At 37.3% G+C, this 16288-nt stretch overlaps 1 protein-coding gene across 1 annotated transcript in view; it reads right to left on the bottom strand.

Moving 5' to 3' along the window:
• The window catches only part of SPG11 (SPG11 vesicle trafficking associated, spatacsin), an 86726-nt gene that overhangs the window by 59485 nt on the left and 10953 nt on the right, over positions 1 to 16288 (bottom strand). The window contains exons 5-8 of the mRNA XM_042942163.1: positions 13223 to 13360; positions 12580 to 13028; positions 11152 to 11297; positions 514 to 646 (exon numbers count right to left, since the gene is read on the bottom strand). Of these exons, the coding sequence (XP_042798097.1) occupies positions 514 to 646; positions 11152 to 11297; positions 12580 to 13028; positions 13223 to 13360 (866 nt within the window). The remainder of the gene's footprint in view (positions 1 to 513; positions 647 to 11151; positions 11298 to 12579; positions 13029 to 13222; positions 13361 to 16288) is intronic.

Raw genomic sequence — 16288 nt, 5'->3', positions numbered from 1 at the left:
AAACATACTTTATTACCCTGTACCTCTGAGAGGATGTGCATGGCTACCTGGTTGAAGAATAACAACTAGGTTTCCTGTTTATTAAACACGAAAGCCAAATCTTGAAAAGAAGCGTTGGTAAAGCAGCAAATAAGCAGAAGAGTTAAGCTGAAAAATTTATACATAACAAGTCTTAATCCATAACTCAGGCATCACTAAATATCTCAGACAGTTGCAAGAGTGAGCAATTTTGCAAATGAATTTTGTTCTCTTTTGAATGAAATTCTCTTGAATTTGAAAGGCCATTTCTTCCTTGTATACTAAAAATACAAAGCATAGTACAGGATATGAACAATAAACAATCCACTTAGAATGAGAACATTTACAGATTCTTACAAGTCTCTCAAGATTCCACGAAATACATAAAATGTCATGATTGACTTTTGGCAAGTCAGTCACCAAAAAGCACAATAATTTGAAAATGACTAAAAAGGTAAAATGAAAAATACAAATGCAGAAGACTTTTCTACTTACTTTTTAAATATAAATGAGATGGAAAATGATCCAACTGATCAGGTACAGAAGATTTTGAGGATGGATTCAAAAGATTTTCTTTGCTCTTCAAAAAGAAATCTACTGTGTCCAGCTGACGATTTTCTATCCCAGCCTGAAACAGGAGAAAATCGGGAAAACTTACAATAGGAAAAAATTAAGGATATAGATTTTTTTTTTAACTTTATAACTTAACGTACTGAGACTGCAAGAGACACAAGGCGCTCTACCCTGCAACAGTACCCCGGTTCTGGTGAGGATTCCGACAATGACTAACCATGCAATCTGCCCAAGTCTCCAACTTTGCTGAACATCAGTTTCTGCTTTGGTAGAAATAGGAGGTTAGATTAGAAAACACTTCCAGCTCTACCATCTGTAATTCTAATTCCATTCAAAGCCAGGTTCTTGGGGACTATTATTACAGTTAATTTACAGTCCATTTGAATTAAAATGTTAAAGCATTTTGTGATATAAACTTCATGATACAAAGTTTACTGAAAAAGCAGGCTAAAGACAGACTCCCAGGGCGCCTGGATGGCTCAGTTGGTTGAGGGTTCAACTCTTGATTTCAGCTCAGGCCATGATCCCAGGGTGATGGGATCAAGCCCCATGTCGGGCCCTGCCCTGAGCATGGAGCCTGCTTAAGATTTTCTCTCTTTCTCTCTCTCTCTCTCTCTCTCTCTCTCTCTCTCTCTCTCTCTCTGTCCCTCTCCTCTGCTCATGCTCTCTTTATAAAAATAAAAAGATTTTTTTACTAAAAAAATAAAAACAGACTCCCATTTCTGATAAGGCATATTAAGGAAGCTTTCCATACAGTACACTTAAAAATCACAGATTAAAACACACACACACACACACACACACACACACACACACACACACACACACACACACACATTTAAATGCTCAGTTGATGGGGCGCCTGGGTGGCTCAGTCGGTTAAGCGGCCGACTTCAGCTCAGGTCATGATCTCGCGGTCCGTGAGTTCGAGCCCCGCGTCGGGCTCTGTGCTGACCGCTCAGAGCCTGGAGCCTGTTTCAGATTCTGTGTCTCTCTCTCTCTGACCCTCCCCCGTTCATGCTCTGTCTCTCTCTGTCTCAAAAATAAATAAACGTTAAAAAAAATTAAAAAATAAATAAATAAAAATAAATGCTCAGTTGAAATGCAAACAAAAAAATTTTCCCGGGATAACAATGAGGGGAAAGACAAATCCAGAAAACTGAATGCTCTAAAACCAACTGTTGTCTGAAAGATTCTGCAAATTTCTTTTTCTTTTTTTTCCTCGCTAGTGTGCGTTTTCTTTTTTTCTTTTTCAATGTTTATTTATTTTTGAGAAAGAGAGAGAGCATATGCACAGCAGAGGCAGAGAAAGAATGGGAGACACAGAATCTGAAGCAGGCTGTAGGTTCTGAGCTGTCAGCACAGAGCCCAACGTGGGCTTGAACTCACAAACTGAGATCATGACCCGAGCCAAAGTCAGACACTTAACCAACTAAGCCACCCAGGCACCCCAATTCTGCAAATTTCTAACAGCCTAAAGCAGGGATTGGACAATTAAGACCCACCAACCAAATTTAGCCCTTGCCAGTTTTTGTAACTAAAGTTTTATGGGAACATAGCCACACCCATTCACCCATTCATTTACATATTGTCAATGGCTACAAATGGCACCTCTGAGTAGTTGCAATAGAATCCTACCAGCAAATCCTAAAATACTTGCTATCTGGCTCTCTGCAGAAAGCTTGACACTCTTACCCTAAAGCACTGTGCTTAAGAATGACCCAGAGTAAATTGCTAAACCCTACCCGCAGAGTTTCTGATTCATTAAGTCTGGGGTAGGGCTTGAAAATTTGCACTTCAATAAATCCCTAGGTGATGGTGATGCTGTTAGTCTGGAGACTAACTTTGAAGTTCTGGGTGTAACAGACCAGGCAGGTTGAGTGAGAGGTATTGGTAGAAGTTACACATCCAGGAAAAGAGGATAAACCTAGGGCTCATGACACTCTCCAGAAGTGGATGGACTAGAAAAACAAGTGCCTCCAAAGAGAGACCATAAAAAACTGTCTTTGGTCTGGGTGGTGGGAGGGAAAACTGAATTGTGTATGATTAAATAAGATAATATTCTTGTTCTTAGAAGATGTATGCCAAAGAACTTAAAAAGTTACAAAGTTAGTAACTTTTAAATAGTTTGGCAAAAATAAAAAGTACACAACCAGTCAAGACATATGTGGCAAAATGTTAACAGCTGGTGAATGATGAAGGGTAAATGGATGCTCATTTTACTATTTTTTTCAATTTTTCTGTAAATTTGAAAATTCTCTAAATAACATATTTTAAAACAATGACCAAATAGTAATTCTAGAAATAAAAAAATAAAAATTGAAATTAGATACTCGAAGGATGTGTTTAGAACAGATTAGACACAGCTGAAAAGAAAATTGGTGAGCTGGGAGATATAAAGAAATTATCCACAATGTAATAAACACTCATAAAGGTAAAAGAGAAATTGAAGAAAGTATGCAAATTATAATTACTTTTGATTGAACTACACTGTGATGTCACAGGATGTGGGGGTAAAATGCACATTCAATGTTCAAGTACATGGAACAGTTATGAAAACTGAGTACTTACTAGGCTAGAAAGGAAGTCTCAACAAATTTTAAAGAATTGGTATCAGATAGACCAGTATTTTTCCAATTAAAGACTATGATTCATTAGTGAGACATAAAATTGGTCAAACTGCAGAACAGTAAAAATAAAAAGATCACAAAAGTAGCCTGAAGGGAGAAAAATAAACTATCCTCAAAGAAACTGATTTCTCAATGACAATGGAATCCAGAATATAGGAGAAAGTGATCAGGAATGTTCTGAAGGAAAACTGCCTACCCAGAATTCCACACCTTCCAAAAATATCTTCCAAAAATGACAGCAAAACACATGTTATTAGTTAGATAAAAACGGAGAATTCAGCACCAGTCAGATCCTCACTAAAAGAGATTCTTAATGATACACTCCAGGCAGAGCGAAGGCCTAAAATGGGAGAAGAAATGAAGAGCAAAGAAAATATATCATATCTGTGCAAAAAGAGAACTTTGAAGGGCACCTGGTTGGTGCAGTCAGTTAAACGTCTGACTTCGGCTCAGGGCATGATCTCACGGTTTTTGAGTTCGAGCCCCTTGTTGGGCTCTGTGCGGACAGCTCAGAGCCTGGAGCCTGCTTCAGATTCTGTGTCTCCCTCTTTCTCTGTTCCTTCCCCACTCATGCTCGTTCTCTCTCTCTCTCAAAAATAAATAAACATTAAAAAAAATTTTTTTAAAGAAATGAACCTAAATACATAATAATGATGTCTACTTTGGTTTAAAAAAATAAAAACAATAGTAACTTAAGTAGGGAGAAAAAGTAAATAAAATTAAAGCATTCAACGGACCTGTATTATCACGAAGGGTAAAGTTACTAACTTTAGTTTTGATCATGTAAATATGTACATTTCCTAGAATATCCTCTAAAAGAACATAAACTTAATATTTAATATCCAAACTACTAGAGGTCACAGGAGCTTCTACAGCACTAGTGATGTTCTATCTTTTGAACTTGGTGGTGGTTACAAGACTTTTTGCTTTGTAATTATTTGTTAAACTGTATGTGTATTCTGTATACTTTTTTATACATGTGATATTTCACAATAAAAGTAAAATTGATTAATGTAGTTTATCACAGTAAATGAAAGGGGATGACTCATATGATTATATCAAGAGATTCAGAACAAGTATTCAATAAAATTTCAATACCCATTCATGATTTAAAAAACAAAACAACACCTGGGGTGCCTGGGTGGCTTAGTCAGTTAAACGTCAAACTCTTGGTTTCAGCTCAGGTCATGATCTCATGGTTTGGTGGATTTCAGCCCTGTGTCCAGCTCTACACTATCAGTGCAAAGATTCTCTGTCTCCCTCTCTCGCTGCACCCCCCAACTCACGCTGTCTCAGTCTCTCTCAAAATAAACAAACTTAAAAAAAAAAAAAACTCATAGGAAAAAAGAAAAGTCAATCTTATAAAGGTTTTCTTGATATACATGAGTGTGCACAGACTCATGTATATCAATATGGATAGATATTACAGGTATTCTTTTTTAAAATCAGGAATAAATAAGGATGCCCACTGTTACTTCTGAGTGATACTATGCTAGAGGTCCCAGCAACAAAATAAGGAAAAAAAGTTAGAAGAATAAGGATTTGAAGAGAAAAAACAAAACTGTATTATTCTGATGTTATTGTAGCTAAGTATATAAAAAGTTCAATAAAATCTAACAAATTATTAGGATAAGAAAACTTAGCAAATTCACTGGATACAAAACTCAGTATCTACCAGTTAAGAAATGAGAAGATATGAACAGACATTTTTCCAAAGAAGACATACAGATGGCTAACAGACACATGAAAAGATGCTCAACATCACTCATCAGGGAAATACAAATCAAACCCACAATGAGATACCACCTCACACCTGTCAGAATGGCTAACATTAACAACACAGGAAACAACATCTGTTGTTGTTGGCAAGGATGTGGAGAAAGGAGAACCTTCTTACACTGTAGGTGGGAATGCAAACTGGTGCAGCCACTCTGGAGAATAGTATGGAGGTTCCTCAAAAAGTTAAAAACAGAACTACCCTACAACCCAGCAATTACACTATTTACCCAAAGGATACAAAAATACAGATTTGAAAGGGCACATGCACCCCACTGTTTATAGCAGCATCATCAACAATAGCCAAACTACGGAAAGAGCCCAAATGTCCACTAACTGATGAATGGATAAAGAAGATGTGGCATACACACACACACACACACACACACACACACACACACACACAATGGAGTATTACTCAGCAATCAAAAAGAATGAAATCTTGCCATTTGCAACTATGTGGATGGAGCTATAGTGTATTATGCTAAGCAAAATAAGTCAGAGAAAGACAATACCAAGATTTCACTCTTATGTGGAACTTAAACAAAATACATGAACATACAGGAAGGGGGAGGGAAGAGGAGAGAGGGAAACAAACCACAAGAGACTCTAACAATAGAACACAAACTGAGGTTTGATGGAGGGAGGTGAGTGGGAACGGGTTAAATGGGTGATGGGTATTAAGGAGGGCACTTGCTGGGATGCGCACTGGGTGTTATACCTAAGTGATGAATCACTAAATTCTATACCAGAAACCAACTTGACCATATATGTTAACATATAAATAAAAAGATTTAAATAAAAACTTGAAAAAAACCACTATAGTAATGAAAATTATGGAAATCTCTGCACTCTCACCTATTTCCTGTAAGTCATGGAAATTGGAAACATATTGATTTTCTCCAAGTAACATAAAAGGTACAGAAATAAAGAAAAATTAATATATAAAAGCTCAATGTATTTCTTTATACTGGTAACAAAATATAACTTAAAAATATACCATTTACAATATCAATATATAAAAGTTTTTAAATATATGTAAAGATATACATTTAAACATACAGTATTTACATATATATACACATAAATTTAAATATAAATACATCCAGACCAAAAATAAAGCTAACAAAAGATGTCAAGCTCTTAATGGAAAAATTGCACAAATGATAATGTTTCATTGAAAGACATTAATGAAGACATGAAAAAATGGGAAAAGAGACTATGTTTATGGATAGGAATATTAAATATCCTAAAGATGTCAATTCTTCCCAACTTGATATACAGATTTAACCTAATTCTCATAAAAATCTTAACAGTTTTTCATGAAACTTGATAAGCTGATCCTAACAGATGGAAGAGGGTTAAGGAAGAAAGAATAATGAATACATCCTGAAAAATAATAAAGTGAGGGATTTACAATTAAGACTAGGTAGAATTGGCCCCAGATAGGCAAAGACCAATGTAACAAAATAGACCCCAGAAACAAACTCATGCATATATGGAGACCTGACACACAGAGATTTTGGGTAGTGGTAAAAGGAAGGAGTTTAGAAAAAAAATGGTTCTGAGACAAATGGTTATCAATACACAGGGGGTAGAAATAGGTCCCCACCTCACACCATGAATAAATACAAGTTCCAAATGATAAAGGACTTAAATGTGAAAATCATAATTTTTTTTTAAAGTGTTTTAATTTTTTTTTTAAATTTTTTTTTCAACGTTTTTTATTTATTTTTGGGACAGAGAGAGACAGAGCATGAACGGGGGAGGGGCAGAGAGAGAGGGAGACACAGAATCGGAAGCAGGCTCCAGGCTCCGAGCCATCAGCCCAGAGCCTGACGCGGGGCTCGAACTCACGGACCGCGAGATCGTGACCTGGCTGAAGTCGGACGCTTAACCGACTGCGCCACCCAGGCGCCCCTAATTTTTTTTTTAAAGTTTTTATTTATTTTTGAGACAGAGAGAGACAGAGCATGAATGGGGGAGGGTCAGAGAGAGGGAGACACAGAATCTGAAACAGGCTCCAGGCTCTGAGCTGTCAGCACAGAGCCCGACGCGGGGCTTGAACTCACAGACCGCGAGATCATGACCTGAGCCGAAGCGGCCACCTAACTGACAGAGCCACCCAGGTGCCCCCAAAATCATAATTTTAACACTTAGGAAAAAATACAAAAACATCTTTATGACTTCAGGATAGGAGAAGGCACAAATTACATGCAAAAAAGACTGATTAATAAAAATACACTAAAATTTAGAAGTACATTAAAGACCCCACACAGAACATAAAAAGTCAAGCCACGCATTAGAATATATTCACCCCACTTAGAAAAAAAGATTAGTATCTAGAATATATCCAACATACAAACTACAAACCAGTAAGAAAAAGACAAACGCCCCAAGAGACAATAGACAAAAGACTTGAACAGTCACTTTACAAAAGAAATCCAAATGTCATATATTTATCAACCTAAATCATCAGGGAAATGCAAATTAAAACCCATTGTAATACCAGGTTGGCAAAATTTGAAAAATCTACAAATGCCAAGGGTTGGAAAAGACATACAACAAGAACTAACATACATTGCTGGTGAGAACATAAACTGATAAACCAACTTTGGAAAACTAGAGTGTTTACTTAGTAAAGTTAAAGATGCACATGTCCCACGACCCAGCATTTCTACTACCACCACGGAGAAACTCTTGCACACGCGCTACAGTAGATGTGTACTGCTTATAGTGACTTGTCCATAATAGAAAACAACTGGAAAAAACCTAAAGGTGGATAAGTAAAGATGTATTGATACAATAGGATCCTATATGGGAGTGAAACTGAATAAATTACAGTTATACAAACTAACACTGGATGAATCACAAAATATTATGTTTAGTGTTAAAAAAAACAGTCCCAAAAGAATATATACCATGGTACCACTATATGCAAAATTCAACAATAGCCATAACTAAATAGCATTATTTGAAGATATATTTATGTGGAGTAAGATAAAGAAAAGCAAGGGCATGGTTAAAATTTTCAGAATGGTAGTTAACTCTGACACTGAGTGAGGTAAGAGAATAGGATGGAGAGGGGCACACATTCAAGAATGTTAATCCAGGGGCGCCTGGGTGGCTCAGTCGGTTAAGCGACCGGCTTCGCCTCAGGTCATGACCTCACGCTTCGTGAGTTCGAGCCCCATATCTGGTTCGGTGCTGACAGCTCAGAGCCTGAAGCCTACTTCCAATTCTGTGTCTCCCCCTCTCTCTGTACCTCCCCTGCTCATGCTCCATCTCTGTCTCTCAAAAAATAAATAAATGTTAAAAAAAAAATAAAAAAAAAAAAGAATGTTAATCCAGTTCTTGCTGGGATGGTGGGTACAAAATATTTGCTTTATTATTGTTGTTGTTATCACTAAAATCATATGTATTTACTCATTTGTATATGGAGTGAGACTAAGGCCAAGACAATGCTCCATTTACCATGCAATCCTTTATTATATGTTTCTAGGAATTGATCCATTTGTTCCAGAGTGCCCAATTTGTTGGCATATGATTTTTCATAATATTCTCTTATAACTGTCTGTATTTCTGTGGTGTTAGTTGTGATCTCTTACATACCATGCAATCCTAATTAAAGTCACACATAGGCATGAACACTATATAAGGACAGAGGCTCAGCAGTCATGCTGCCTAGGTTCAAATCCTGGCTAACTATCACCATTCATGTAATATCGGAAAACACTATTCACGTATATCTGAATTAGATTTCCTAACCTGTCTGTGTTCCCTCATGAATAAAATGGGATTAATAACAGTATTTACCTTCAGGGTTGATAAGAATATTAATGAAATTACACATTATTAACATTAATATTTAAGAAAAATAACCACAAGGAAATAAGTATGATTACTTCTGGATAATGGATTTATAGGTGACAAATTTTCTTTTTTTCCCCATTACTCAAATTTTCTCAATGATATTTTGTAGTGTATAAAAATAAGTTCTTCAACAAATGGTGCTGGAAGAAATGAGTATCCACATACAAAAGAATGAAACTGAATCCCTTGCTAATACAAAAATTAATCACAATGCATCACAGACCTAAACGTAAGAGCTAAAACGATAAAACTCTTGTAAAACCCCATTGCCTCAGTTTAGGCAATGATTTCTTAGATATGAACCAAAAGCACTAGAGATTAAAAAAAGTAAATTGACTATCAAAATTCAAAACCTTTGTATTTCAAAGGACATCATCGAGAAGGTAAAAAGAAAACCCACAGAACGGGAGAAAATATTTAAAAGTCATCAGATTCCAGTACCCAGAAAATATAAAGAAATTTTAGAACTCAACGACAGAAAAAAATTTTTAAATGGACAAAGCTTTAAATAGACATTTCTCCAAAGACATACACAAATGGACAATAAGCAAATGAAAACATGTTCAACATCATTACTCATTGGGAAAATGCAAATCAAAACCACAATGAGGGGTCCCTGGCTGGCTCAGTAGGTAGAGCAGGTGACTCTCAATTTTGGAGTCATGGATTCAAGCCCCACAGTGAGCATAGAGCTTACTTAAAAAAAAAAAAAACAACACAATGACTTAATTTTGACTTTACAACTACTAGGATGGTTATAATAAAAGGTGGACAATAACAAGTGTTGGTGAGGATGTGGAGCTCTTGGAACCCTCGTCACACACTGCTGGTGGGAATGTAAAATAGTGCAGCTGCTGTGAAAAACAATTTTGTGGTTCAAAAAGTTAAATGACCCAGTAATTCCACTGCTAGGTGTATATCCAAGAGAAATGAAAACATATGACACAAAACTTGTACACCAGTGTTCACAGGATTACTTACAATAGCTAAAAAGTGGAAACAACCCAATGTCCATCAACTGATGAATGGATAAACAAAATGTGGTACATCCATATAATGGAATATTATTCAGCCATACAAAAAAAGAAGTACTGATATATGCTACAACATTGATGACCCTTGAAAATATGCTATGTGAAAGAAGCCAGTCATAAAAGGCTACATATTTTATATTTCCATGTATAGGAAATGTCCAGAATAGGCAAATCCAGAGACAGAAGGCATATCATTGTTTGGGACTTAGCAGCCATGAGAACTGGTAAATGACTGCTAATGGACCGAGTTTCTTTTTGAAGTAATGAAAATGTTTGGAATTACATAACAGTGATAGTTGTACAACCCTGAATACACTAAAAATCAGTGGACTGTACTCCTTAGATGGGTGAATTTTATGGTATGTGTGTTATACTTTAATAAAGCTGTCATTAAAAATACAAACTCACATACAACATTATTAACTTTTGGGGTCTGTGTGATGTACAGAAAAGTACCTTGACTTTGATTCTAGCTCCAGTTCTTGTTAGTATTGCTATGGGCCACTCACTCAACCATTCTGAGCCTAAGGTTTTTCATCTGTAAAATGAAATGAATAAAAACTATCCAGGGGCACCTGGGTGGCTCAGTTTAGCCCCGGACTCTGATTTCGGTTCAGGTCATGATCTCTCAGTTCATGAGTTCAAGTCCCACATTGGGCTCCATGCTTACAGCACAGAGCCTGCTTAGGATTCTCTCCCCTCCTCCTCCGGTGTCTGTCTGTCTCTCTCTCTCTCTCTCAAAATAAATAATAAACTTACAAAAAAAAAAAAAAAAAAAAAAAGACTACCCAAATCATCTCATGTTATTTTAAGACAAAACTAGATAATGCATATAAAAAAGTGTGAACTACAAAATGCTATACAAATTTTTCAGGTTATGCTGCTTCCATAGTTTGATTAGAAGAGTAGGGACCATAAGGTAGAAATAAAAGGTCACTTTTGTTTGTGATTTCCATAGCTTGCTTCTACTTCATTTAGTTTTACCATCTTATTGTTGCCTTCATTTTTTGCAACTTTTTCTTTTTTAGTTTTTACTATAATTTTTTATCTTTTAAGACCAAAAAGGGTAAGCAGAATTCCTAAGCAGAATTAGTGTATTGAAATAACCAGAACTAAGCAAATGGTTGGGTAAAGACTATAGCTCTTTTTGCTGCTAGGTTAAATGAATTCTCCCAAATCTTCAGTCAAGTAAGAGTCTATGACAGAAAATAATCAAGCAAAGTCATGTGGACATTTAATATTGTTACCTCCAGTGCATGGATGGGGATTGAGCATCTCTCCCAACCATTGAGATGGCAAAGAGAGTCCACAGTACTGGCGCTTCCATGGATCATTAGTCTATTTAAAAACTCCTCCTGAGTCAATCCAAACAAAATCAGAGAGAGTCCATTTTCTGCAGGAAAAATAAAAGTTACCTTAAATAAATTATCAGGATTTAGGTTTTAGGTTTATGACATGCATTAACTTCTAATTATGCAATACTTCAGTGCTATAATTACAAATATATGTATTTGGCACCAGGTACTACTATGACCATGATTAATCCATCATGATTTTTTAATGTTTTTAAAAAAAGAGTTTTATTTTTTCAACAATGGACCACAGGGAAAATTCTCGTAAGAACAACACATCCTATGAAATAATACTAAATCTCACTTTTCTCCTTTACATTATCCACACAATCAATGCCTGGAATTTTTAACTATTTACAGAGATGTCATATATCCGATTCACTAAGGTAAAACCAATAGCACGCTCTTGACACACAGAAATATAGGATTTCCAAATATGGGGTATTAAAAAAAAAACCACACACATAGTTCAATTGCATCACTCAATAGCTTTGTAGGAGGTTATGGCATAACTGCTGACTGAGAAATATCAAACGGGTAGTGAGACAAGTACAAGAAAAAACTAACAAGAAAACAGCCCATCTAAGAGAACCAAAATTCAGCTTCAACCCATAAATTACTACGGAGGAATGCAGGGCTAGTGTTGCCAGATCTAATAATTTTTCAATAACAGCTAGAAATCCTCTAATTTTATATGTTTATAATACAGTCTTCTTTAAAAGCCTAGATAGTGCAAGCCCAATAGAATGAATCTGCGGTGCACATACATATGGCCCAGAAGCAGCCAGCTTACTACTGTCGCTTGCACAGACAAGTCAAGAGGAGACTCCCTGGGATAAAACCAACCTTTACCACTCTGACACTTCTCTGACTTTAGCGTCAGAGCATTGAGCTGAGCAAAAATAACCTTAATTAAAAATCAAATAGATGAGACAACAGTACCAAGAGTAACACCAAGTTTCCCCATGAAAGACTACCACTTAGAGGACAGTGTAGGCACTAACATCACCTGAGCAGAAGTAAAATATGTTAAGAAAGCACACCTCTCAGGGCGCCTGGGTGGCTCAGTCGGTTGAGCGTCCAACTTCGGCTCAGGTCATAATCTTGTAGTTCATGGGTTCAAGCCCCGCATCGGACTCTGTGCTGACAGCTCAGAGCCGGGAGCCTGCTTCAGATTCTGTGTTTCCCACTCTCTCTGCCCCTCCCCTGCTCATGCTCACTCGCTCTCTCTCAAAAACAAATAAACATTAAAAAATTTTTAAAAAAAAGAAAGCAAGCACACCTCTTAGCAATGGGTTTCAACCTGACACGAGTTATTCTCACCTGTCAAAACAAGGCAGAGTTGTTGGTCTCCACAACTGTCTATAGGAATACACTTTTGGCCAAGGGAAAAGCACTGCAGGCCCTGGGTCTCCAAATCCCAAAGGACAATGGTGCAGCCCGTCCTTTCCACTGCCCAAGTAAACAGTGCACTGAATCCTGTCACAGACATACATTTAAGCTCAATAGGTTCCTCTTGTTCATGAATGTGCATTATTTTCCATGATCTTCCTGGATCCCTGGTCTTGGCATGATCTTTCTGTGGAAAATTATACTGGTTGTGCATTATGTCTGGTGGAATGAAGGCCCAGCCTGGCATACTGGTACTGGGGTTACCAGATTCAGGAGACTCCAAATGCAAAATATTCTGGAACCACGGAGCACAATAGGAAACCTCCAGGTTGGAACTCTTTATTGTTTCATTCAATGATGATAGCTGAGCTTTCCAAGACCTGGAAGATAGGGTAGAACTCACACCTGTTACAGTGAAAGGCACTACATAAAACACTACATCATGAAGAAGATGCATTAAAAAAAAAGTGTTTACTTCTGTAAAGCCCTTTAGTAAAAAGGTAGAGTATGACCAAAAAAAAAAAAAAAAAAAAAAAAAAGGAATAAAGTAAACCCAAGAGGGAAGTTTCTGTACCTATCAACTTGAAAGGAAAACTTGGTCAGTTTCATGTTGTAGTCAGAATTAACAGGATCATCTTCATCTATCCCCTTAGGGCCTTCAACAGGCATGTCTTCTTGAGTTCTTTCACATAGTAGGTGTCCTGGGTGTTGCCTACATTTTAAAATGATAGCCGTGGTCAACAATGATGATTGAATCCAAATCTGTGTTACTACTGTTAAATATTGAGGGGAAGGGGGTGTCACATAGAAGGAACAGTATAGACAGGTTTTTTGAACAGGACTCCTTCTCTCCATTGTTTATAGCAGAATGATAAAGTCAGCCCTAAGAATTTGACCCATTTGCAACCATGTGTGGTAATGGAAGTTAACTAGATTTATTGTGGTGCTCACTTCACAACATATACATATATTGAATCATTATGTTGTACACCTGAAACTAATACAATGTTGCATGCTGATTATATCTCAATCAAGAAAAAAGAATTGGACATTTATGGGCAGTTAGCTTTATAAAGAAATAAGAACACTTATTTATGATAATGCAGATGTTGTGATTAAAACTTTAAAACATTTTGTTTATTTATTTTTAAGAGAGAGAGACAGAGTGCGAGGGGGGAGGGGCAGAGGGAGAAGGAGACACAGAATCCAAAGCAGGCTCCAGGCTCTGAGCTGTCAGCACAGAGCCCAACATGGGGCTTGAGCCCAGAAGCCGTGAAGACATTTAACTGAGTCACCCAAGTGCCCATAAAACTTTATATAAACTAAGCCTTTCAAAAACCCTATGAGGTAAACATACCCCCATTTTATAGATATGGAAACAAAGGCCCAGAGAAACAGTGGAACTGTAACCAGGTCAATGTGACCATAAAGCCCAGGCTTTTAACCGTTCACAATACTGTCACCACAAAGTAAGATTTAGGCTGAGATCAGGGGAATGCATACCAACTAGAAAGACAAAATGTAAGTGCAGGTGTAGGTGGAAGAGTATTTGCAGAAAGAGAGTTTTTCTTTGTGTTTTGAGAAACAAAAAAAGGCAAAGGTAGCTAAAGCATAGTGAATGAGAAGCAAGGTGGCCTGAGATGAGACTGGAGAGGTTGGCAGGAGACAGATGGTGCAAGACTCTATGGGCTACTAAGGATTTTTAGTTTTATCTTGTGGGGTAGGGAAGCTAAGTAAGGGTTTTAAATAAGAAAAGCAATATGATCAGATATAGAAGAGTAGCTGGGGGAGAAAGAGTGGCACTTAAACCTTGAGCACTTATACTGCTATTAACCCTTTCAACAATTTGAAGATAATATGTTAACATACATGTATCAAGGATTGATTTTTAAAAAGCTAGAAAAGGCAGGGGACAGGGAGAAAAGATGATGCATGGAGAAGGCAGTTTCCCATCCCCCAAATGAAAGGTGGATACCTTGTCCCCAGGTGTTCATATCTGGCTGTTTCTCTGAGAAGATATGCATTTTAACACATCACTCTGGCTACTTCACAGAGCATGAAGTTGATGGGGTTAAGAGCAGACATGGGGAGACCAATTACAAACCATTACCTTACCTTAGTTCAGGTAAGTGATGACAGTGACATGGGTGAGAATGATAACAAAGGAGTTTAGAGTAGTAGACAGATTCAAAAAACACTTAGGAGGTAGAATGATTAGGATCTGGTGACTAATTAGATATGGATCTAATGCTTAAAAGAGTTTGGAGGGGCACCTGGGTGGTTCAGTTGGTTAAGCGTCCGACTCTTGATTTCAGCTCAGGTCATGATCTAATGGTTCATGGGTTAGAGCCCCACATCGGGCTCTGTGCTAGCAGTGTGGAGCTTGCTTGAGATTCTCTCTCTCTCCCCTCACCCTCTCTCTTTTCCCCTGCTCATGTTCTCTCTCTCAAAAACGAAACAAAAAAAAAAAAAAAAAAAAAGAAAGAGGTTGGAGAAATAAAGAAAGCAAATGGAAAATGGTCCCTAAGAAGGAAGGAAAAGAATGGGATCTGGAGCACAGAGCACAGAGGCCTTCATGGAAGGAGGGGAATCTGTTTTAATAGGAGGGAAGATGAGGAGATGGGCACAGGAAAGTAGGTTTGTAACTTAATGTGAGAAACTGAGGGAGTTCTCATTAGATGGATTCTACTTCCACTATAGAGTAGGAGATAAAGTTACCTAAGAAGACTTGGGGATAAAGAGATGAGCAGAGGTTTGGGGAAAATGGAGGTTTAAAAACACTGTTATAAAAAAAATGGGCTCATGAAAAATCATTGTAAAATTTCCAGACAATACTGAGAGACCAGTTGAAGGTAGCAAATGTGAACTCACAGTGGTATCGATTTTCCTTTGTGGTTTTCTCACAAGTGCCTTGTTGCTTGGGGGCAGGGGCAGAAAAGGCAGAGTGAAAAAGAAAAAAAAAAAAAAAAAAAGATTTTGTCAGACCAAGTGCTACCACAGAGAGGAGCAAGAGTTTAGGGCACAAGCAAAAAAAAGTGATTGAAATGATGAGTCACAGAATCTATGCTGAGAAGGGAGAGGAGTGGGAGGGAGTAAAGACATGAGGAGGCTAGAGAGTGAAAAGTCAAATGAACTGGAAATTCCAATGAGGTCAGATGACAAGTAAAGTGGGGATACTTGAGTAAGTGACACAGAAAATTCGGGAACCTGTGGTCAGGGAGTGAAAAGTGCAGGTAGTGATTTGAGGGAGGAACGGTTTCAAACAAAGACAAAGCCAGGGTAAGAGTATTGGAAGAAAAGTCACTGACAATGAACTGAAAGAACAGACCCTGAGTTTGGGTCCTCAAGTTGCTTACAAACTCTATAGAAAACATGAAAAAATTAGAGAAATAATACAAGACTACATAACTAAGTGCTAAACTGTAGTTCAAAGCAAAAGTGCTACAGAAGTCCACAGAGGAGAAAAATTATAAAATGAATATAAAATTACAAATCGAAGGGGTTTTAGTAAGCAAAGGCTTCATGAGAGAGGTAGATCTCAAAGGATAAAATGAAAAGGAGAAACCGACATTCTGTATCAGGGGGAAAGAAGAGCTAGAACTAGGAGTCAGGAAAGATAAAAACACTTTTAAACTTCAGA

Source organism: Panthera leo, chromosome B3 (assembly GCF_018350215.1).
Source record: "Panthera leo isolate Ple1 chromosome B3, P.leo_Ple1_pat1.1, whole genome shotgun sequence".
Taxonomy (NCBI): domain Eukaryota; kingdom Metazoa; phylum Chordata; class Mammalia; order Carnivora; family Felidae; genus Panthera; species Panthera leo.
Note: the sequence above shows the minus strand (reverse complement) of the source record. Positions and strands in the feature narration are given on the sequence as shown.